This window comes from Meriones unguiculatus, chromosome 15, assembly GCF_030254825.1.
Source record: "Meriones unguiculatus strain TT.TT164.6M chromosome 15, Bangor_MerUng_6.1, whole genome shotgun sequence".
In the NCBI taxonomy this organism is placed as follows: Eukaryota; Metazoa; Chordata; class Mammalia; order Rodentia; family Muridae; genus Meriones; species Meriones unguiculatus.
In genome coordinates this window covers 10,639,006-10,664,271 of record NC_083362.1, presented here as the reverse complement: position 1 = coordinate 10,664,271, position 25,266 = coordinate 10,639,006, and the positions used below count along the sequence as shown (strand labels likewise).

At 44.3% G+C, this 25,266-nt stretch overlaps 1 protein-coding gene across 1 annotated transcript in view; it reads left to right on the top strand.

The window, feature by feature from the left end:
• Positions 1–25,266, top strand: part of Myom1 (myomesin 1) — a 98,885-nt gene that overhangs the window by 3,280 nt on the left and 70,339 nt on the right. The window contains exons 2-8 of the mRNA XM_060368156.1: positions 559–900; positions 12,538–12,672; positions 13,881–14,202; positions 14,889–15,046; positions 22,512–22,604; positions 23,686–23,774; positions 23,904–23,963. Coding sequence (XP_060224139.1) covers positions 587–900; positions 12,538–12,672; positions 13,881–14,202; positions 14,889–15,046; positions 22,512–22,604; positions 23,686–23,774; positions 23,904–23,963 — 1,171 coding nt within the window. The 5' untranslated portion in view covers positions 559–586. The remainder of the gene's footprint in view (positions 1–558; positions 901–12,537; positions 12,673–13,880; positions 14,203–14,888; positions 15,047–22,511; positions 22,605–23,685; positions 23,775–23,903; positions 23,964–25,266) is intronic.

The window sequence follows — 25,266 nt, the reverse complement described above, 5'->3', positions numbered from 1 at the left end:
AATACACTTCACACCTATTAATTGCAGTTATTAATTGCACCTATTAATTACAGTATAATCCACAACTACTGATTCTGGCTCCTGCTGATCTCCTACAGAATGCTCAACCCTGTATTGGACAGGTGGAGTAGGATTTTTGTTTTCTGTTTTGTTTTTCTTACCAGTACTCATGCTGGAATAACTTCTGGCTCACAGCAAGTGCTCATTATTTTTTAAATGAATACCACATTATTTCCCATAATTCCACATTCTCCTAAATGAAGCATGCATCAGAATAGAAGGCCAAGGATATTAGAAATAGGAGTAACAGAGTGTTTAGGAGAAAAGCACAATAGCCACGAGGAAAATCTGCTCATCTGTTCTAGACAAGAAAGAGCAGACTGCATAGTGGGAGGGGTGGCTGTGTGAGCCCCCGAGGGGGGCACTGGTGAGTACCCAGAAAGCTGAACGCACATCCTTCCCCTTCACGTCTCAGGACGATTGCAGTGTGCATGCTTACGCATTGGTTGGCAGGAATTGTTCTCCGGGATGGTTCAGTAAGGAATGGTTTTCTTGCAGGTCGCCTCCCTCCACTCTAGGGCACACGATGTCTCTGCCTTTTTATCAGAAGTCCCACCAGCACTATGACCTCAGTTACCGGAACAAGGACCTTCACAGCACCATGAGCCACTACCAACAGCAGAAGAAGCGCTCTGCCGTCTACACCCACGGCTCCACCGCCTACAGCAGCCGGTCCTCTACAGCACACCGCCAGGAGTCCCAGGCCCTTACTCAAGAGTCCGCCGCCTCCTACCAGCGGCAGGCCACGCAGGCCTACAGTCTTGGAGCGGCCCAGTATTCTCAAGGGTCTGAAGTCAGCCGGAAGACGGCCTCGGCCTATGATTATGGCTATTCCCACGGGTAAGTCAGGGGCAGCCCTCCGACCCTGGGTTACATATCTGAATGATAGTCTTTCCTGTCTTCTTAAACACATCCACCCTGTCAGACCAAGCGTGGAGGGAGACCCGGGCCCTGTGCCTTACCTTTCCCCGCTATGGTCTGTTTGAAATTTGCAGAGCTTCCCGGTCTCACTGGAGAGTCTTGTTCGCATCATCCGCCCTGGTGATAATTCTAGAAGCAGGAAGTTTTGGTTACTCTGGCAGCAGCAGAGCCAGAAAACATTTTGACACCCAGCAGATTTCCTGGCTCTCGAAATGTTTCTGCTTAGATTAAAAGCCAATACAGAATTTAAAATTCACAGGTCCCAGGGAACTAAACTACGGCAGAGGAGCACTGGAATCTTTCAATGTCTGAAAACCAGTGCTCAAAATTCTAAGCCATCATTCAAGCAACAAATTTCTTTACCTGAAGATTTTATACAAAAGCACAGCATTCTCTCAGTGAGCCTAGGAATGAGTATAGGCTGTGCCGAATTAGATGATTGACCAAACACAAGGAGGAGGCCCATGCTCTTAAACAAGAAAACTATGTCAGGATGCTAGAAAGAGCAAAGCACAGATGAAGATCTGTTCTGCAGAGCAAACATACTCTCATTTCCTCAGAAACAGTAAAGTTAACATAAATGTGAACTATTATATCTAGAAATTTTCCATTTGGATCTGTTTGCTGGGGTGGGGGTCAGGGTTGCTTTTCTGACAGAGGTCTTACAAGTAACAGTGGGAAGTTGCCTTCTTTTCAGAGCTACTCATGTAAGTGTACGTGTGTGTGTCTGCATGAGTATATATGTACCCTAGCACGCAGGTGCCCGCAGAGCCCGGAAGAGAGTGTTAGAGCCCCCCAAACACTAGATGGTTTCAGGTAGTTGTTGTAAGCCATGAGATGAGTGTTGGGAGCAGAGCCTGAGGGGAGCCGTGACTGCTAAAGCCAAGGCGGCAGCTCCAAGACACTCCAGCTGTATCAGTACCAAAGCATGTATTAGTCAGGGTTCCCTAGAACAGAACTGATGGAATGTCCCCCCACAACACAGGCACATGTACTCGGACACATACACACTTATTTACACATACATACCTAGGCAGATAGCTATGAGATTTATTAGAGTGGCTTTTAGGTTTAGCTAGTCTAATGATGGCTGTCTGTCAATGGAAGGTCCAAGAATCCAGTAGTTGTTCAGTCCACAAGGTTGGAGGTCTTAGCTGATTTTCAACATACACCCAGATGAAGTAGGCTCTAATGCAAGTGTAAGAACGGACTTGCCAGTGATAGTGAGAGCCAGCAGGCAAAGAGCAAAGGCTTCCTTCTTCCACATCCTTTATGCAGGCTGCTAGCAGAAGATGTGGCCCAGATTAAAAGTGGATCTTCCTAGTGACAAATTTGGAATTTTGGTTTCTTTTTATAACACAGAAATAATATAGGAAGATGCTTTTGTTTTAATCCCAGGTGTGGGGAGATGGGGCCGCTTTGCAGCAGCTGACTATGATTTGCCTCATGCTCTAGCAGGGGCGTGGTTTTGCCAGCTTTGATTGTGTGATGTGTGGAATTCTGGGGACTTTTCAGAGGGTATTTAAATGCTGGGGACCCAAGAGATGGGGTGGGTTGTTGGTTGCTGTTGGTTGCAGCTGGCCATGGTTTGTTAAGTAGTGGTGCACAAAAAAGGAACAATAAGAAAATGAAATTCGATATCCTGATAGTGAAGGTCAAACTTATCTCAAGGAACTCAATACCACTAATCGTCAGGAAGTAGTCTAACAATAATATCACCCCCTTTCCCAACCCTGACTTTATTCAGAGATCTCTTTCCTTTTTTCTCCACCCTTTTTTCCCTCTCCTATCTAGCGTTAGGGGGTTGAAAGGTGGAAGAAAACGGGTGGAGAAGGGTGGGAGAAAGAACCCACGAAGTAGCAGAGTCCAGTTACAGATCTTCCCACGTCAGAAGATCTGGATTAGAAGTGGATCTTCCCACCTCAGTGATTTAATTAAGAAAAAAATTCCTCACAGATGCACCCAGCCACTTGGGTTTTAGTTAATTCCAGATGTAGTGAAGTTGACAACCAAGAATAGCCACCACAAATCCACCCACCCTTTGTCGACTTGACACACAATCTTATCCCCTTACGTCATGCTTAATTTCCAAATGAAAACACAATTACACCTAGCATGATGCAACTATATCGCATACCATTGTAAGTGCATTATATAGTCAACCAGGTCACAATTGTGCTTAACCTGGTATGACTATCTTTTGAACAACTGCAAATGCTTTATAAAGTTTAGAATAGGTGAAAATGTACCTTGAGGGACATTCTTTTAATGTCTCAAACCTAAATATGATAACCACTAATTTTCTCTTAATTGATGTTGTACTGATGCATTTATCATTACCTGATTTAAAAAAAAAACTGAGGAAAGAAAACACAAATATATGTACAAACACTTTCTTAACAAATATGACAGAAACACTCATGTCAATTGTATTCTTTGTTTCTGCAACTGGTCATGGGATCTTCGCTGGTATTTGTAACTACCTTCCTCTCCTGCCCGTTCTGTGTTTCCTCTACCCTTAGCAAGAACCTCACTCAGAAGGTCTCAGTGTAGTTCTAAATAGAAAATAATGATTATTTTGGCTATAAAAAAAGAAGTGTTAGAGTAAGTCTTCAATCACTCAGCGGTGGCTGCTCTGACATGGTGCAATGGAAGCTTCCCTGGAAGAGGTCCCGTAATCCTACAGCTGGCTTAGCTGTGTTTGCTTATCTAGCCTGCTGTGCTTGGTAGATTTTTGTTTCCTCAGTTTGAGGCAATTTTTATTTTACCACTCTTAAGAATAAAATATTTAAATAATAAAGGTAGTATTTTATGTCTTTCAAATTTCAGGTACAAAATGTATAGTCAAGGCAACTGGAAAAGTATCTCTCTCTGGGCATACGAAAGGTTACTGGGGAAACAATGTTCCTGTGAGTCGCTGTGGAGAAGGCAGATTCCTAAACCCTCGACCTACAGCTGTCAGGTTGTCGGTGACAATGACCTCGAGGCTGCTTCTGGCAGGTTCCGTGACAGAGCCAGAGGCCGCTGGGGTTTACCTGGAATGTACGATGGCAACGCTTTGCAATTCCACTTAGAACAGGATCACTTTGCAATCTCGCTTTCATAGGTCTCAGGTCATATTCTGCCACGGGATATTCATAAGGTTCTCGTGTTGGCTGTAAAAATGGAAATATTGTCACTGGGGAGAATCTATTTTCTTTTAGCACTTACTTCAAATGAATTGCCTTCCAAAGGAAAGTTGGGAGGAATTAGCACCCTGTGTGTGTGTGTGTGTGTGTGTGTGTGTGTGTGTGCGCGCGTGCGCGCGTGTGTGTCAGCATCAGTTTGGTCTCTTGAAGAATGTTCCGTAGCCTTATTCAAGAACTTCATTTCGGAAAGCAGCTGTCTTGCAGTGAGCAGGATTAGATGTTAAATATCCGCTTACCTGGACTGACTGCACTGTGTCTACATAAGATGTTATTTTTATGATCGTGAAGTTGTCAGCTAATTCCTTGTATATTTATTTCGTTTTTCCAACATGGAAGAATTGATAGAATACTCTACATTTATATGTTAAAATATTTTTCTTTCTTTAGATCCATTGTAAACTTTATGTTCAAACCACTTTAATTTTACATGTTTTATTTAGTCTCTGTGCAGTATCTCATTTATTTGTAATTTAATATATCATCTCAAATATTAATAATTAGACTGCCTTTTTTGAAGGGAGTGGGGATCTTGCCAGGTAGCCTTAGACAGACGTTATATAGGAAACAAACTGTAATCATTTCTCCATGTCCCACATCATACGTTGTCCATACTGTGTATGTAGGTTGGTATTCGTCAGTGACTTGCTCCTGTTCCAGCAAGATTCAGTTCAAGATCCTTGGTGAGAACAGGATGATCTAGGAACAGTGCATGTTGGGAGAAGATCCAGTATCACCTTCTTTTCTTTGTATCGTGCCGTGTAGAGAGAAAGAAGCCTAACTGTGGAGGCAGCTCAGTCTTTCTTCTTTAGAAGCATTAGTAGAGTTAGTGTCCTTATCATGTTTTCAGGTTGTTTTTAAGTTCATTCGAAATGGAAGGATTTTTCCGGCTAACTGAGATGTTTCTTTGGCTTGTGGACAGTGTTGCTGATAGAGGCCCCTTGCGTTGGAGATGCAGCCCTCTGCAGTGGATGTGAGCACCAGGCTAGGTCTATTTTTAGCCTCCACTTTGTGCTTAGATGTTCAGTGTTAAGGTGGAAAGTGTGCAGATTTAAATGTGCTCAGGGCTTGGCTGACCTTAGTGAGTCTTGCTTGGAGTCAGTGTGGCTGTAGCGCAGATTGGTTACTGGCTTTGTTGTTAAGCACCAAACGCCTTTAACTCATGGTTACACTGAGGAGAAAAAAAAGCCCCCGAAACAGCACAAAACCTGTCAGAATGGCAAGACTGGTGACAACAATAAGTGTTATCAAGGAAGAGTGCAATGGCTCTGTGTGTGCGCGTGTGCGTGCATGTATGGTGGCCAGAGGTCAATGTCAGCTGCCCTCCTCCATCACTGTGTACATTTTTGAGACAAGTCCTCCCTCTGACCCAGAATCTTTAGAATTCAGCTAGATTAGCTGGAAAGCAAGACTCTGGGCTCCTCCCGGCTCCGTCTCCCAGTGCTGAAATTACAGGTGTGTCCCACGTTACCATGTTCGGCTTTTTACACAGGTGTTGGGAACCAAACTGGCATGCCCATGCTTTCATAGCAAGCACTTTACAGACTGAGCCGCGTCCCCAGCCCACGTTCTATAACTCTAGCATTTCTGCTTCTGTTCCATTTCCCTCTGATCCTCAACTATACAGGAAGAAATATGATGTCATTCTGTTGGTACATAAATACCAGAAGAGGGTTGGGCAGTGTAAGTGTGCTTTTTCCCAGACTGTTGACTTGAGTTCAGTCTCCGAGCCTGGGGTAAACTGTTAGGTCTGCTGTCAGCACCTTCCTGCTGCCAGAGACTAGGGAAGCCTGGGGGAACTGTTTCAACAGGCTTGACCTTTTCCCAGAGCTCTCTGGGGATGAGGAAGTAAATTTGATGTCACATTTAGTCAACTACAAGACAGTCTACACTGTGAGTTGGGATGTGTCAATGTGACTCGTACAGCGATGGAAAAATTCAGCCTTAGACACAACAAGGTGTATTTCTCCATTCTGTTATTGTCTGCCTAGAAAACAAGGAGCAGAGCAAGGCCTCCCATTCCTGCATTAGAATGGACCCTGCTGGGTGTAGTCTTTAATTCTGCCATAGAAGGCAGAAGCAGGCGGAGTTCAAGGCCAGCCTGGTCCAGAGAGTGAGTGCTAGGACAACCAGGGCTAAACAAAGAAACTGTGTTTCCTGGGAGCAGGTGGGAAGAAGAGCTAGAGAGGACCAGCAAGGGCTGGATAAAGCTGCTCCCTGTTGCAAGCAAGCCCACAAACCTGAGTTCAGTCCCTGGAACCCAAGTAAAGGTGGAAGGAAGAGCAAAGCACTAGGTATGATATAGTTGTAGATTTTAGGTATAGACAAAGCCACAGATTTTTTTATTAGGTTGAAGAAGTTCCTTTCTTGTTCCATTTTGTTGAGAGATTCCTGAAAATATTTACTTGTTATGTGTGCTTAAACATATATATATATGTATACATGCACACATACATGTATAAATGTTCGTATTATGCATGCAGGAGCCTGTGAAGGACAAAAGATCCCCTGGAAAGGGAGTTAAAAGACATTGCTAGCTGCCATGTTGAGTGCTGGAACTGAACCTTGCAAGTGAGCAGGGAGATGGTGGCTCACACCTTTAATACCAGCACTCTGGGAGACAGAGGCAAGCAGATTTCTCTGAGTTCAATGCCAGCCTGGTCTACAAAGTGAGTTCAGGACCACCAGGGCTACACAGAGAAACAAACACACAAACAAAAATAGCAAGTGTTCTTAACCACTGAACCATCTCTCCAGCCCCTGTTGAGAGATATTTTTAAAAACATAAACAAACACTAAATTTTGTTAAATTTCCTCTTTTACACTTATTTGGGATGATGAAGTGAGTTTTGCTTTTATTCTATTAAAGTAAATCAACTTTGAATGACAAGGAATTACCTTCACTTATATCCTATTATACTAGTTTTAAGGACTGGGGTTGGAGCAAACATCCTCTTTGTTTGTTTGTTTGTCTGTTTGTTTGTTTGTTTTGGAGACAGGGTCTCACTATGTTGCCTTGGCTGACCTGGAGCTCACTAGACCAGGCTTTCAACTCATAGAGATCCTCCTGCCTCTGCCTCTTAGGTATTGGGATTACAAGCATATACCACCACGCCTGGCACCTATTAGATTTAGGTTTTTATTTTTTAAACTTATGTGTATACATGTGTGACTGTTCTTTTTTATGTGTACCCTGTGCATGCCTGGTACCCAGAGAAGCCAGAAAAACATGTCTGATATCCAGGGACTGGAGTTACAGATTGTCATGAGCTACCATGTTGGGGCTAGGAATTGAACCTGAGTCCTCTGTAAGAATAGTTTGGTTACACTGCACAGATTCAGTTTTTGTTGTTGTTTTTCTTTATTTAATGCTTTGTGAGCTTGTTTGTACATCTGTGTTCATAAAAAGAATACTGGGCTAATGCCAAATCTGGGCGATGATCAGAAAACACAAACTTTACAGGATGAATTGGACAGTGTTATTTTATTATATTCATTATCATCTCTTCTTAAAATGTTTGATAGAATTTATCAGTAGAATTGACCTGTGTTTCCTTGTGAGAATGTTTTGGATAATCAATTCAGTTTCTTGGCTTTGGTCATTCAGAGTTTTGCGTTTCTTCTTGAGACGGTCTTGGTCATCTTGGTCTTTGTAGGCATTTTTCCATTACCTCTCAGCTGTGTAGTGTAGGCGCATCTGCCCAACTGTCCTACTCGTCTCCTTAGCTCTGTAGTTAAGATGTTTCTGCCTTCACTCTTGCTTTTAGTAACTTCTTTCCTTCCTTTCATGATTACTATAGCAAGTTTTTTTAGCGTTTTCTTGGGGGGGTCCTCATAGACGTGGTCTACTCTGTTTTGTTTCCTAGCTCATTGTTTCTTCTCCTAATCTTTATGCCACCCCTTTGCTGTGCTTCTTTTAATCTACTTAGCACGGTTTGTATGTATTTAGGTATTTCAGAGTCTGGGGAACTTTCATTGTAGGGGAGCCTCCTACCTCCAAGCTGTATCCCCTAGCCTTCTTTCATTTTGCCTTTTATTTTGAGACGGGGTCAATAAGTTGCTGAGGCAGGTGTTAAACCTGTGGTCCCCCTGCTTCAGCCTTCACATAAATTATAGTCTCACCTCCACACAGTGCAATAAATAACTGTATGCATTAAATTATTTTTTAATGAAGAAATCTTTTCCATGTAATGTGCCCATTGACTGGCTTCAGAGCTGAGTCTTGGTTTGTTGTGTTTTATCATTTTCTTTTGGACAGAGGACTTGGTGAACGACAACCTCAGTGCTGGGAATACTGCCTCTGCATTGGTGTGTGTGTGTGTGTGTGTGTGTGTGTGTGTGTGTGTGTGTGTTGGGATGGCACAAGTTGAGGCCAGATGTTTTTCTCAGGTTCTCTTCACCTTGTGTTTTGAGACACGGTGTCTCATTGGCCTAGAGCTTGCCAAGTAGTTTGGGTTGGCTGGCCAGTGAGCCTTAGCAGTCCTCCTGTCTCTTCCTCCCAAGGACTGGGATCATAAATACACATCATTGCACTTAGCTTTTTAACATGGATTTGGGGGATTATACACAGGTCCTCATGCCGGCATGGCAAGCCCTTTCCAGCAGAGCCATCTCCCAGGTGCCTGTATGCTCTTTTTAAATAGCTCTTCCATCTCTTAAAACTCAGTCAGGATATGATCACAGGAGTAGGACTCCCGATTCTACACCAGCTAGCAAGCATTTATTGAACTTCAAGTATCGATACTGAGGAGCCAAAAGTAACTAGGATCGCTGTTCATGGAAAAGACAACAGAGAAGCCGGCAATGCAGTGCAGCCTTGAGCACGGAAGAATGGACGGCACGAATCTGAGACAAAGGCAGCAAAGATAGCCCCACACTATTTCCATGAGTCACCTGATGGCTACAGACACAATTTTAAGTGGCTCTACTCTAAATTATGTTAACTTTAACGATTATTGCATATTTATCTGGCCTGTGTTGATTTTATAACCCCAAGCTGTGATCAACAGCAGAAATCAATATCAGAGTCATTGCAGGCAATGTGGCATTGCATTACTGTCTCTACAGGGGGCAGGTCTGCAAGTTAGAAAGGTTAAGGGAGAGACAGCGCCTCTTCTTTTTCTCTCTTAAATTGAAGTTTGTCCTTAAAATTTCCATAATAATTCAGTGTTTCATGTGTAGGTATGTATACAGAGAATTTAGGAATAAATAAGTATATGTGAATATTTTTTGATAAAGTATACTGTCAAAAAAGCACAAAGCCCTGTTCCACCACCAGCTTGCTGCAGGAACATGTAAGAAAGACTCTAGGCTTTGGTTCCTACACCCGAAAAAAGAAGCGACTATTAAATAAGCATCATTGAGATACTGTCTAGCTCTGGGATTGTAGAAATACTTTTCACTTTGCCTTTCCTGTATTATTCTGGCATAGTCCAAGTGAGAGAGCATACTTTTTGGTTATTTGTTGACTCTGTAGCCTTCACTGTCTCAGAGCACACTATGTAGACCAGGCTGACCTCCTACCTGTGGTAACCCACCTGTCTCTGCCTCCCAACTGCTAAGAGTACAGGTGTGTGCCAGCATTCTGTGTGTGAAGGCTGCACCTGTAGCCTTTCAATATTTTAATTAGATGCATGTATTAGCCTGTTTCTGGGTTCCTAGAATATTTCCAGAGACTGATTTCTGGTCTTTCACTCCATCCCTTCTCCTTGGTACCACTAGCCGTAGATGGGAGAGTATACACGCCAAGAGATTTGTTTAAAACCTACTGAATGTAGACTTTTTAACACAGCACATCACATAATAATAGCCATGTGCAAAAAGATAAACCTGGACATAGCCACAGACAGATGCATGGGCACACGTTTAATGTGGTTGATTTGATTGATTAAATACAGGAACCCAGAAAGTGCCACAGTCTGAGTTAGTACATAAAGAACAATCAGCACAACTTTAATAGGCCAAATACCCGCGCAGCTCTCTATATGTCAGCTTCACTGTCTGCTCAGAAACTGAGCAATTACACAAGGATCATTACCAAAATGTAGATACAGCTAGCATCCCAAGAAATCAACAAATCCATATTTAGGCTTTTAGGGTCAATAAACTTAAGGTCTACATACTTTGCTGAACTCTCCTACAGTCACTCTCCAGGTTAAGATCCGATAGTATAAAATGCTAGACTTTGGTTTTGTGCATCACAACAAAATAAACTGCCATTCTTTTAAAATAACCGCACTGATTATTACATGGCTCTTCAAAGCGTTGTGTTCCTGATTCAGTTTTGTTTTCTAGCTTCAGGAAATAATTGGGAAGCTGACCATTGTTGCATGGTCCTGTAATATCAGTATTTGGGAGGAAGAATTAGGAGGCCCACCATGAGCCTGGGCTAGCCTGAGCTTTATAGCTCTTAGCCAGTTAGTCGGTAAATAACTTGGCATTACTAAATCATCTATTCAAATGGTTATTTAGCGTCTACTTCACACATAATACCTTATTTGGTTGTGGTAGCACATGCCTTTATGCCAGCACTCAGGATGCAGAGGCAGGTGGATCTCTGTGAGTTCGAGGCTAGACTAGTACATAGTGAGTTCCAGGACAGCCAAGGATACATAGTGAGACCTTGTCTCATATTTAAAAAAAAAAGAAAGAAAGAAACAATAACTTGAATAAGCTTTAGAAAAGAAAGAAATATAGCAATCTTGTATTTCCTATATGTTATATAATAAATAGCAACATAGGACTTTTTATAAAGTATTTTTCAAGAAAAAAATATTAAATGGAAACTAATGCTTTTGCCACAATTCTGTAGCATCTAATTTAAGTATTAAACCTCAGCTGTTATTAGTTACCTGTGAGAATAAGATAATCCCAGTTGGGGTATGTCCCATGTAATAAGTTCATTATTTGTTGCAAACGAAAACAAGAGGTATCATAACTTCTGTTGCAAATAAACATTGAAAAATGAGCTTGCAAAAATTTGATTATAAAAACAATAATGAAAAAAATAGGAGCAGCATGAGAAAAATTCCACTGTTCTCAAAGTAAGGAAGGCAGCAGTCCATCTGCCCCCCGGCTTACTTTGGAGTAAAGGGGTACAGGAAAATACCACTTTAAACTTAGCCCTGCGTAAGCACAGGCTGCCCTTTATGGCCTGGGGTGTAAAATGCAGTCCTTTCACTGGAACGAGCCAGCCAGGGACAAATTTCACTCTGGCTTCCAATTGGTAAACAACCCACAAGCTCAACTTCGCGGCTCTAACCTTTAGCTTTAGAACTGTTCCACAGAAAAGAGCTGGCTATCACCTCGGGTAGCAGGGTAAGGGAGGGGTGTGTACCACATCCATGCGATCACACCAGATCGATGGTAGTAGCCCACCCTGCACGCACAGTTAACAGACAACACACACACACACACACACACACACACACACACTGCTTCAGGTTTGTGCTCGATGTCTACTCAGAAACTGGGCCCCTGTGCCCCCCGGAAATCCTTGACCCATATTGATTTGTGCAGCGCTACGTAGTTTCTCGTGTTACCCGTTTTACACTGTGTGTATCTTTGGCCCACCTGTGTTCTACTTTTTACATAGGCGATTCTCTTTGCTTTTCTAAATGTTGAAAAGATGATTCAGGCCTTGTGTGTGCCCGCACAAGTCTATGTGCGCTGTGCACACACAGGTGCTCTCAGAGGCCAGAGGGCATCAGACCTCCTGACCTAGAGCTGCAGGTGGCGATGTGTCCCCTCGCACACACTTGCCTCAGTGTGTGGTCAAATAGAGCTGGTCCCCTGTGTCACTCAACACCAAATGTCCATGTCACAGAAACATGTTTGATGAGTTCAGGGCTTCTTCAGCTGCTGGAATCTGCCTGCGGTAAGCATGGAAAGCCCTCACAGTGAGCACCTCAGGTTCTACGGCAGAGGGGCCCGGGGTCCCCGTGTGGAGAATTATCCATTTCCCATTCTGTTCTAAGAGGACTTGAGGACACAATGCATCAGAACCATTCGTATGTTTGTGTACACGCTCGAGGCCTGGGGTGTGATTCCCAACACTGCAAAGTGAAGGAAAGAAACACATTCATGTAGACTGCCTAAATTTCAAACAGTAGCTTAACCACAAAGGCTATTGGAAAATATCAACGTCTCCCTTTTTCCTTGAAATTTTAGAAGGAAAAAAGCCACAAAATCACTATTACTGTTTTTTCCCCCTTAGTATCTGTAAACTTTCTAACTCCAATTCATTTCTGAGGGGAAAAGATAACAATGTCAGAGACCTATGTTATGACCCCAGCCCCTGCCTGCTCTGTCAACCCTTGGAATATCTTCAGTGAGCTTTGTGTTCTGTCTAATGTTAGGAATCTTATTTCAGACTCGCAGATTCCAGTCTGCTACTGGAGGATTATTCGTCCAAGTTGAGCCCCCAGACAAAGAGAGCCAAGCGGAGCCTTCTGGAGGAGACGGGAAGCCTGCCGGGCGACTACATGGTTCCTATTTACTCTGGACGGTGTGTGTGCTTTCTCTTCCTGTGTGCAGTTATTGTAAGTGAGGAGGCAGCAGCAGCTAACGTTTAGTGAGGACTCACTGTGTATTGGTTTAAGGAGCTTGGAACCTACACGGAGAAAGATGGGCTTGTGGGAATCAAGGGATTTCATTTTCAACTGTTTTTGTCCTACATAGAATACATGACGAAAGAGAATGACTCGGACACAATGCTGTTTTTCTGGCCTGTTGACATGGGAAATAAAGCTTTAGATGTGAGGGGTTAAATACTGTTTATAGTCAATACATATAAAGTTAAAGATTTAAAGGGTATAAAGTGCAAAGTAAACAGGAAGGACAGAGGGAGGAGGACAGGAAATGGCACTAGAGGTATGAATACGATCATCTTTGTATGCCTAGAGGGTCAACAACAAAGCTTGTTACCTTGCAGGATTAGTATATACTGATAATTATTTTTAAAAATTATGTAAGTTTAAAAACACAACTATAAAATGTTGGGGGACTAAAGAAACCAGCTCTGCACCGGAGTCTTGTGTGGCATTAGGACATATTCATACACACAGCAACTCTGGGCTGTGCACAATTCAGAGCCCACACAGTCGCGAATCAGATCTTGGGCTGTTCATCTCTGTTTCATTGTACAGTGTCATCTCTTCTGGAGAAAAAATCTTTTGTTGACCAGTGAGACTCCTTGGGTGGATTTCTTTAAGCCTTGTTACCATATGTGTAAAATAGGGGTGACAGGTTACCTTAGGGATTTTATTTGGATGGGATGAAATACACTATGGCAAAAACACCAGACCCATGATAGGAATCATTGCTCTCGTCATTCTTAATGTTAGAGGAAGACATTTCCTTCTATAACAAAAGTTAGACTTTGTTATAGAAAAGTCTATATTGTTGTCTGTGTATGATCATTTTGCTTGTGTGTGTGTGTGTGTGTGTGTGTGTGTGTACTGCCTTCATGCAGTGCTCATGGGGCTCAGAAGATGGCAGTGGATCCCTGGGATTGGAGGTACAGATGGTTGTAAGCCAACATGTGAAAGCTGGTCACTGAACCAGGGTCCTCTGCAGGCGTTCTGAGCTGCTGAGCCGTCTCTCCAGCCTCACACCAGGGTTTTCTTCGGGCATGGGCAGTGTCTGCCTGAGGTGAGTGAAACTAGGTAGCTTGTCATTACGGCGCTGTTTCTATGCTCTGCTCTGCTGTTTCAGCCAAGTGCACATTGGGGGAATCAGAGACACAGAAGAAGAGAGAATTAAAGAAGCTGCTGCTTACATAGCTCAGAGGACTCTTCTTGCGAGTGAGGAAGCAATCGCAGCCTCCAAGCTGTCCACAGCCTCCACTCAGTCCGCAGCCTCCGTGATGTCCACAGCCTCCACTCAGTCCGCAGCCTCCAAGCTATCTACAGCATCCAAGCACTCCACGGTATCTAAACAGGCCACATCCACCCTTCAACGAGAGGAAACGTTTGAAAAGAAGTCGAGGAACGTTGCAATTCGAGAAAAAGCGGAAGCTCTGTCACTGAGGAAAACAGTAAGGAGAGCTAACGTCAGACTACTTATAAGAGTGGAAATGTGTTTCAAGAGCTGTGTGTGAGCACGTGTGTGTAGCTGTGTGTAGGTTTGCTTCAAGGGCAGAACTATGGGGTGTTGGAAAACAAAGGGAAAAGACATCAGAATGTGTAGGTCAAATAAAGGCAAGCTTTGGAATGTCAAACTTTGTGGAAATTCAGATGTGAAAGATTTAAGTAAGTTTCTGAAGCCATTTTAGAAACCCACCACTGGGTTGTTGCTCAATCTTAGGGTTTAAAACAACCAAACTCACTTTTAGAACCAGGAAAGAAATGGTTTTACCTAACTGTAAAAATAAGGATCACGATGTAAAACTAGTTCCGAGAAGGCAGTGAGTTGATACTGCTTGCATAATGCATAAAGCCCATGAAGTTCAGTCCCCACCGACCCATGAAGTGGGACACGGTGATGGCTGTCTCTAATTCTTGCACTCAAGATGCAGAGGCAGGTAGATCAGAAGTTTAAAGTCATCCTTGGCCTTAAAGTGAGTTGGAGGCCAGCCCAGACTACCTCAGTACCTGTCTCAGAAATAAAACAAAACAAAGTAAAGTAAAGGTTTGGCTTCTGCTTGTTATTTTAGAACTAAAAGTAACTTCGACTTGGTCATATTTTGAAAATGTTTGGTTGTTTACTTGCTTACTTTTCCAGTTAGAAGAGACCCAAGCATATCATGGAAAGCTAAATGAAGACCATCTCCTCCATGCTCCCGAGTTCATCATTAAACCTCGTTCTCACACAGTCTGGGAGAAAGAGAACGTGAAACTACACTGCTCCATAGCAGGCTGGCCAGAACCTCGCCTCACATGGTAGGTTTTCCTCGCGGAAGCTAACAGAATTGATTACCAAGCTGAGTTTACATCCAGAGAAAATGCCTGAACTAGCAATATGCAAGAATCAGCAAAGGTAGCTGTAGGTTTGTATGTTTTCAAAGGAACAACGGTTTTGAGAGTTTTAGGAACAGGAAGGACAGGTGGTCTTGCGTACAGGTTATGCATCTTAATATTTTATAATCATAAAGGCAGGAGAGGTGGCTCAGTAAGGTTGGTGAAGAGCCTTCGTGCTGCCATGACGACCTGGCTTGGGTTCCTGCCCCCACGTACAATGCTGCATGGTCCTGTAATCCGGAGCTGAAGAGCGGGAGACAGGAAGAGCCCTGATGCTAGGCTGGACAAATCGTGAGAATGTAGGCTTCATGAAAGACCTTATCTCAGAAGTATCATGGAGACTAATTGAAGGAGACACTTGATTTCGATCTGGCCTTCACACACACACACACACACACACACACACACACACACATGCACACATACATTTGTACACATGAACACATGATTATGTATTTATAAAAAAAAAAACAACTGAAATTCATAGGGCTTCTGCTTCTATCCCTCCTGTCTCAAAAATCAAAAACAAAAAACAACAATGGCAAAATGCCAAAAATGACTATGAAATTATTGTGGCAAATATTTTATAACAAACAAAAATGAGAAATACCACAAAATATTTCTAATATTTCAACAAAAATAAATTTTAACTTACAAATCATGGAATATGAAAATAAATTCAAAATTAACTGCTATTGCCCCCACCCTTCCCTATGACTATAGAGTTGCACCATCCAACTCTTTTCTTTTCTTTTGTTTTTAGAGACAGGGTTTCTCTGTGTAGCTCTGGCTGTCCTGGACTTGCTTTACAGACCAGGCTGACCTCAAACTCACAGAGATCTGCCTGCCTCTGCCTCCCTGAGTGCTGGGATTATAGGCCTGTGCCACCGTGATGGCGGCACCATCCAACCTTTGAAAGAATGTTTCCTCTTTAAAAATCAATCAAACATCAACAACAAAAACTGAGCCAGCACAATGGCTCAGCGTATAAAGCACTTGCCACCAAGCCTGATGACCTATATTCAAGCCCCAGGACCCACAGTGATGGAAGGAGAAAACCGAGCCTCACAGCATGCCTGTGCATTATTCATTCATATTCTCTCCCTCTCCCTTCCCCTCCGCTTCCCTTTCTCTCTCTCTCTCTCTCTCCCTCACACACACACTAGATGTAATTTAAAAATTATAGCTGGATGTGATGTCCCATGCACACCTTTAATTCCAGTGCTTGGGAGGAAGAGGCAGGAGGAACTCGGTGAGTTCAAGCCAGCCTGGTCTACAGAGTAAGCTTCAGGATTCTCACAAGTTCAAGACCAACCTGGGCTACATAGTGAGACTGTCCAAAAATCAAACCAAAACATACACCACCAAAACTACACATAAGCAACAAAAATAACTAATTACTGGTCTAGAGATGAGCTTCACTGGTAGAGTACCTGCCTTGTGTATAACTCCCTGAATTAGATTCCCAACACACACACACACACACACACACACACACACCTCACACACCACCCCCGACACTACATGCCTGCACACACACATCACTTACCAAATGAAAAAGGAAATCCAGACATTCCTCTGGAAATCCATGAAGAAAACAAATGCTTAGTTCCCATAAATACTAAAAAAATCCTTCTCTGATAAATTGAAATATATGTGTGTATATATATATATATATAAAAAATTACGTTAAAACATCCTACTCTCATTTCTTCTATTCGTGGACTTCCTTTCACTTGTTGAAGGTCTCCATTCACTGAGACTCATTCTTCACACCAATTCTCCCAGGAGGGAAAAGCCAGAATTTCAGAGGACGTTTTCATGCTCAGTGAGAAATACAAGTCAAAACCCAGGAGCCAGAGAGCAACTAAGGAAGCCATTCTGTTTCTGAGCGGGCTGGCAAGATGTCTTGGTGGGGCAGGGGCCTTCCACGATTCTGAGAGCTGCTGTCACCCCTGGGCAGATTGAAACCTTGATTGGTGCTCACACACTCCCAGCAGGCTATGGTGATAATGGGGGTCAAGTCCAGGCATGTGGCGCAAGAAGTGGCTACAGTTTGGGGGTTGAGTTGCAAAAACAGACACGAGGCTTGTAGTCTGAAAAGGTCTTGAGGTTCTCCCAGAAAGGCTCGTTCCCAGGTAAACCCAGCTCAGGGAACAGGTTCTTCACGGGATCTGCGTCTCTTCTTGCATATGGGGCCTTTTCTAAGAAGAATCAGCTGGGATTCTAATGTATGTCATAGCGTGGGTGCAAGGTGTGTCCTTTTCACAGGCACCCTCTTCCTCACAGAGCAGCAAACTCATTCCCAGGTGAGACCCCAAGTTGTTGGTGATCACGTTGTTGGCTTTCAGGCTTCTTTGGTGCCCGGCTGCGGATTCCTGGCCCTGACACTGAGTATGGATGTGAGAGAAATATGGGACCCTGGATTTGGGGAGGGGTGCTAAGGGGATGCGCTTGTGAGGGTTCCTGGCACTTTCATGCTGCCTCACGGATAGCAGCTAAGTCCTGGGCCTTGCCTTTCAGAGGCATGTGCACTAGGACTCTCGCTCCCTCGGAACCTTTTCCAGAGATGGCTGGCTCCAAGTTTCCACTGGCCGCTGTTAGATCATGGGAGCCTGAGGTCTGACAAATGCGAGCGGGCCGCAGCTGTTCTCCTGGCCAATCTCATATTACTGGCCACGTCTATTTAAGTGGAACTTAGAGGTTACGTAGAGAACACGGCACGGCAGAAGCACAGCGCTCAGCAAGGCCAGGTACAGAACGTGTCGGCATTCCCAGATCACCCTGAAAGTAGAAAGAATCCTGCCTGTGTGTTTTTTTCAGTATAAAAACTGCTTTCAGATGATGCTGATATAGCAAGGTCAGGGAGCAAGCCATCGTGGAGAAGGGCCTTGTCAACACAAGGGAGATATTTCTATGGTGGAAAAACCTGAGATTTTAATGTTTAATAGGCCATTTTTATGCAATAGCCTGTTTAACATCTACTGGTTTAAAGGGAGGAAGCAGAATGGATGTTGTTTTACTTGCACACATTCTGGAAGGTTATGCTAGGACCTAAGAAGAGCAATGCCCCAGCGGAGTTGGATGAAGAGACCCTGTGTGCTGAGCAGCCTGATGTCCCCCTCTCATATGAGATGATAAGTCGCAGAGAATGAAAACAACACTCGTGTCTACAGACAGGAGCGTAGCTCAGTTGATAGAGTGCTCACCTATCATGTGCACAGCCCTGGGTTCTAGCCCCACAACTGCATAAACTGGGCAAGGTGGCCAATGCCTGTGATCCCACCACTCAGGAGATGGAAGCAGGAAGACTGGAAGTTCAAAGTCAACCTCACTTACATAAGGAGTTCAAGGCCAGGCTGGGCTACATGAGACACTGACTCAAGAAAGGTTCTTTGTAAAAGGAGAAAGATGGTCTCAGTCTTTTTTAAAAACAAAAACAAACCTAGATTTAACTGGATTCCTATTCTTAACCCCTGAGCAACTCTGTGGTCCCAGAGAATTGGTTTTTACAGTGGGTGATAGCTGTCTCTTTAAGTAGGATTCTCACCAGCATTCCCATTTGTGGTGGGATTTAGCATGTTCAAGGTCATTCCAACTTGTATGGCATCATGAAAGAGAAAGGATCACAGAGCATTTTTGATTCACCAAATTTTACTCCACCAAAGAGCTCACCCCTCAGCGACATGAGCTCTGCAGCTAGGCTGACATTTGTGTGTAAGGATGAAGCACGTTTCACACATTAAATGGACAAAGTCATGGGATGGTAGAGTGTTACTCCAGAAACACCACACGTAAAAGCTCGTTAGCTGACGCTTCATCAGCCACAGGAAAAGGGAAGGGGAGCAGTGTCCATACACAGGCTTGAAGCCTGTGGGAAGCATTCCCAGGGTGCAGGTTATTCTCCACAGCTAGCTGATGAGTGGCTAGTTTGGAATTCCACTCTCCAGAAACAACAAGCTGTGAAGTGTGTGCGGGGGCAGGCCACACCCTCTCTTCCCCTCTCACTTAATACTGAAGGCAGCCAGTCTCAAGTGACCTAAACCCCCAGTGCCTCACAGCGGACATTCCCGCAGAATTCAGGCAAAAGGGCTTTCTGGCTTAGTCCTCCCATGCTGCGTCAGCCAGGAGTTCCTCTCTCTGACAGGCGGGGTTCTGTAGCGTTCCACGGTGGAGCGTTGTGTATTTTAAACCAGTTCCCTGTGCCAGGTGGTCACACTAGAAGGGCTAGTGTGGGGGTTTCTCTGGAGAAGCATAGAGGTGCTAAGCCCAGCAGTGCTGGGGCAGGAGGAGTGGTGTGACCTCGGGAGCTGCAAAATACCACCCCAACTCAAACTTTATAGAGATATGGACAGCATTGCTGCCTAGTAGCCAGCCTGAGCGCCAGTCCATCGTCTGGTGAGGCAGCCCTTGGCTCAGTGTGTGTCATCACATTGCTCCTCGAGTGCCCGAAGAACTCCTAAGAACCCCAAACCAAAACCAGCAACAACAAAACCAAACGATCAACAGGTAGCTGCTCAGCCGAACCTCAGTTGGCCCAGTCTAATGGGAAAGATAACCCTTTGGCTCATGAAGTGGGAGAGTTCGAGATCAAGAGTTGCTGATGGCTGAGTCTGAGCGTACCGTCCCCGCTGCTCAGAGATGTGGATGGACACTGCTCTCTGAAGCTACTTCCAGGCTTTGAAGAGAGCAGACTGGCTGCAAGCAGCCATGTGCTCTGTGAGGAGCGAGAGGGTCGCTATGCACACTGCCATCCAGCTGTGACTCTTGGGCTCAAACAGCCCTCTTCACTTCAGATCTGAGGGAATCAGGCCTCTGAGGGCCACAGTTTACTCTTTTCATGTGTGCTCTTTTAAACTCATCCTTAGCATGAGGTATGTATTTTCCAGAGCTTGATTTCTTTAGTGAAAAACTATGAAGCTACAATTGAATTGTTTTACTACACAACAATTATGCCCAAGTCATCTTAACCATCACTGAGCATCTGTTAGATGCCTGTGACTCCCTCGGGAGTGGGAATAGAAGAAAATGTATGTCGCACACATAGTTCATTAAAGGACTAGCAGCTTAGTGGCAGAGATGCAGACCCAACCATAACTTTTAAACTTACACTTATTTAGTGTGTGTGTGTGTGTGTGTGTGTGTGTGTATGTGTGTGTGTGTCTATGCATGCACTCTCGCAGGGGAAGTCAGAGGACAACATGGGGGAGGCGATTCCCCAAACTTTGGATCTCATCAGGCTTGGTGGCAAGTGCCTTCACCCCAGTTAGCTCACTGCCCTGCAACAATAATTTCTATAAATGTTGTAGTTAGCGAGTTACCATGATTCAAAGAGGCGAAAACAGTTTATAATTTGTGAGACTTATAAAGAGAGTGTTGAAGGCTTGGCATCCGACATGAGTCTTGACAGCCAGGCTGCAGCTTAGCTAAGTGGAAAAGAATGGTAGACCGCGAGAAATGGGCTTGGGAAATGGTGCCTATCACGCAAGCAAGAGGACCAGGGTTCAGATCCCCCACAACCCATGTAAATGCTAGCTGGGCATGGTGACTCACCTGTAATTTCAGCCCTGGAAAGCAGAGACAGGGCCGCCCCAGAGTGAGCTGGCTGCTAGGCTACCCGTATCTCCAAGCTCTGGGTTTGATTGAGCTGTTCTGAGGAAAAGGGTAGAAGTGCAATTGAGGAAAATTTCTGACTTCAAGTGCAGATTTCTATATAAACATGTACCAGAACACACATATATGTGAACACACAGAGACATGCCCATATATCATGCACACATACACATAAAAAGAAGAAAAATAAACCAGTGTGCTTTAGGAATATTAGATTTCTAGTTCTGCATCGAAAGACCTAAGGCTACCTACAGAAAGGTAGATCTGTCTAACAGTGTGGAACAGCATGGTGCTAACCCCTATGAGGGTACCTCTTGGCGGTGCCACATCATGGCGAATGGAATCATGGTAAGCAAGCATGCCAGAGGGGGAAAATAACACAGTGATACAGAAATCATAGAGGGCTTGCTCTTTTACAGTGACTCATTATCTTGGAGTTAAGAAGGCATCACAAAGCTCCCACTGATCCAAGATCCTCCCCACCAAATGGGGGAGGATCCAAGATCCTCCCACTACCTCATGATGCTATAGCTTTGGGGACCCACCTTCCAAAACGTGAACCTTTGGAGGATAAAGTTAGGGTGAAAGAGTTAACTGACACCAGTATTTTCCTCTTCCTTTGTACCGCTCTCCTCCTCCCATCCTTCTCTTCATCCATTTCAAAAAGTCTAAAGAAATGAAATGCAGATACATAGAGATGGAAGCCAAGGGTCAGGCAGCCCTGGTTCAAACCCTAGCCCTGCCGTGCCTGCCTTGTGATGAGGGCGAGCTCCTTGAGCTCCCCGTGTCCTGGAGTCTTCGTTGGGAAGTGAGTTAAATACTGTGACCTCACTGGATGGTTGTGAGGCTGGGATTTACCTGCTCTGCGTGTGCACACAGCAGGGCCTGTGCTTATTGGTTATGTTAGGTTTGCCTGCACACATGAGGTAGGGTGGCCGAAAGGGAAGCGGCTTCTCCTCCCCTCCCTCCTCCTCCTTTTAAGGAAAAAGAAAAGGGTTGAGTGGATGAGCCTCAAGTGGCACGACAGCCATGGCTGTGGGGACTTGAGGCGATCAGGAAGCAGTTTCTCACAGCAGAATGCCTCTGCAGGGGCTGCCTTCTGAGGGCAGCGGGCTGCAAACAGGAATGGAGCCATTGGAAATCTCCTGTCATAATCTGAAGTTACTCTGAGGCAAACGCCATAATTGCATGTGACAAAAACCAAGTCAGTTGAGCACAATGGCCTTTCAATACAGCGACACTGTTCTTAAGAATCACATACAAGAATGCCTGTAGGAGTGCTTTGCTTTCCTCCCACAGAGACAGCCAACAACAAAAATCCCAACACAAAGCTTCCGTTCTGCTGTATTAGTAATAGTCAGCTTTTGTTGTTGAATATAATGTCCATACAAGGAAATGTATGTTATAAATAAAAAAATAGTTTGGGTGAGTTTATGTTGGACCGTGTACCACCCATGTGATGCCAGTATATTCAACACCCAAGACTTCTCCTTCGTGCCCTGTGCTCCACCTCACATTAAATCACTGTCCTACAGTGCTGGTGAATTTAATTAAGCTCAGGTCATTTGCATTTTTTTTCTTCAGTAGATGGGATTGTTGAGCTTCACCTATGGGTGTATCTACAAGAACAATAATTGCATGTATGTGTATATATGTGCGTGTGTATGTTTGTGTGACAGAGAGATGGGCAGGGAGAAAAGAGAGAGAGGGAGGGAGAGAGATCATGCAGTTAATTATTCTTTAATGTATGCATCTTGATTCCGTTATCTTTCAGGTATAAAAACCAGGTGCCTATAAATGTCCATGCGAACCCAGGAAAGTACATCATTGAAAGTCGATATGGAATGCATACTCTCGAGATTAACAAGTAAGAGAACATCAGTGTCTGTGTGTGTCACCCAGCAGATACCCAGGGAAGCACCTTATTACTTCAGGTCACTGACAGAAATCTTCCTTCTTCCTGGGCTCAGTGCCAGTTTCTTTCACAATGGTGAGAGAGAAAAAAAAAAAAACAAAAAAAAACAACAACAACACTGTGAAATCTCAGCCTGACCTCTGGGAGGGTGTCCTTCCCTCGTTCCATCTTTGCAAAACACCCCTGTTTCTGCACTGTAACTTAAAGGAACACCCAGGTAGGACTTCTGTAAAGCTACGAGCTGGAACTCCACGTGGCACCCAAGTATCAGGAGAACTGAAGCATGAAGTCGCTTGTGTTTTGAAACCGGAGCACAGAATGGTATAACAGACCACTCCTGTGCGGGTTTGTGGCCCAGGGAGGCTGTGGGGAGCTATCACGAGAAGTTGCTTCTGTCCCTTCCCTGTCACCCTGATGCCAGACTGAAAACCCGTCTCCTGAAGCAAGATAGCAAGGAGCACACACAGTCAGGGTCATGACCTGCTGTAAAGCTACCGGCAAGGCTGGGCATTTTCTCCTTCAGTTGTGCAAAGCAGTTACTCGCTGCAATTTCTAGCCTTAATACTTTAACTGTTTGCTTGGCATTTTAGATGAGCCAAGGGTAGGGTCACGGGCTGGAGAGATGGCTCAGAGGTTAAGAGCACTGGCTGCTCTTCTGGAGGTCCTGAGTTCAAGTCTCAGCAACCACATGGTGGCTTACAACCATCGATAATGTGATCTGATGTCCTCTTCTGGCATGCAGGTGTACATACAGCTAGAGCACTCACAAATAAATAAATTTTTTTTGGGAAAAAAAAAGGTTAGAGTCACAGTGGATGATATTTCCTTCCTGCCCCACTGCAGTGTGAAAATTAGTAGGTAGCTTGGACTGTGTAGTGTCCCACAGGAACAGATACTGCATCATCAAGAGTTCTAAAGAGCCATGTGCCAGCCAGGGATTGACAATCTTCTGTTAGCAAAACGACCTTGACAAAACAGCCAACAATTACACGGAGTCACCACCATGGTCATTCACCTCCGTGTGTTTCCGCAGGTGTGACTTTGAAGACACGGCTCAGTACCGGGCCTCCGCGATGAATGTTCAAGGAGAGGTCTCGGCCTACGCCTCGGTCGTCGTGAAGAGTAGGTTCACCCTGGCTCTGTTCCAAGTGCATATAAACTGCTTCCCATGCCAAAAACAAAGCAAAGCAAAACAAAAGCCAGCCCAGGCAATCGCAAAGCAGCTCACACGCATTCTCTCTTCTTCCCTAGGATATAAGGGGGACTTGGACGAGACTCACTTCCGGGCTGGGGCTTCCATGCCCCTCAGCTGTAAGTTCAACGACACACTCACTAAGCGCCACCTTTATGTAGAGTGCAGCCAGTAATGCTCACACTCCAGTCTTCTGCAGCCTTGAGTTTAGGGAAGCAACACGATTTTTAAAATGATGAACAAATCACAATGTGTTCGTGCATGCCAGGAGGGATATAATACCATTGCCCGGGCATGGTTCATTTGTTGTTTTAATAGTCTTTGGTTACTCTTCTGAGTGTAACTGATTTGTTATTTATGTTTTAAAGGTAGCCTGTTTAAGCTTGTTAAACTGATCATACGCCCACACTGAAAATGACAGTCAAGCCCACACTTATTTTCTATGCATTAAATACCTAATACCTCCTGAAAATACATAATACCTCCTCCTGTCTCAGTCTTCCACTTAACTGGTTGGTTTACAGTCTGTAGATGACCTAGTCCTTGACTTCATGAATGGTTCCGAACCTCACAGTTAAAACCCCTGGTGTCAATCCCATGGAGGGGATAAAGAATGAAAGTCATCTTTTCCCATCACATCAATAATTCTGAGACCATGACATAGCTCCCAGAGTCCCCACGGTTGGCGTGATTAATCGTTTCCCAGTCTTCTGACCTTACTGTGTTCATTCCCATGGTCAAATTTCTTCTTCTCTTTCAAGCCAGGCTCTGAAAGCCCAACTCAACTCTGCTTCTTCCAGAACCTGTTGTGACTTCCTTAGTCCCTCTGATCCTAACAGAAAGGGCTGCAGTCATACGGTCAATAGTGTGTGTTGAGTGCTTAGGTGCTTAGAGTATGTTGTAAACTTTATAGACAGAGCTTGCTGCTCTTGGTTGTGCTTTAATGGTTGACACACACTTTTGTCCTAAACACCATACTAAAGGTCCTCAAAGGCTTACAATGTTGGTAAAGTTGTGTTTATAGTATGTGATGTGGAGAAACTGTGGGGAGTTTAAACAGTGGGACAAGAGCACATGCAATAGAGAGTGGGGTCTTGTAACCTGCTCTTCCTCCTTCTCGGTCGTGCTTCATTCTGGGGGTCGGCAAATAGTATCTATAACGAAGCAGACTGCGGAGATGTTGGGTTCTGGGGCCATGTAGTCCCTGTCACAACTACCCAGCTCTGCCTCTGGAACACAAACACAGCAGCAAGCGGGAGGCAAATGAACAAGCATGGCGGGATTCCAGTAAAACCGGAGTGGTGGACATTGAAATTTGGATTTCCTGTGACTTTTTGTGAATCACAAAATATGAGCTTTTTATTTTTTTCAACTATCAAAAATAATCTAAAAATAAAACCTATTCTTTAATATGACTAAATA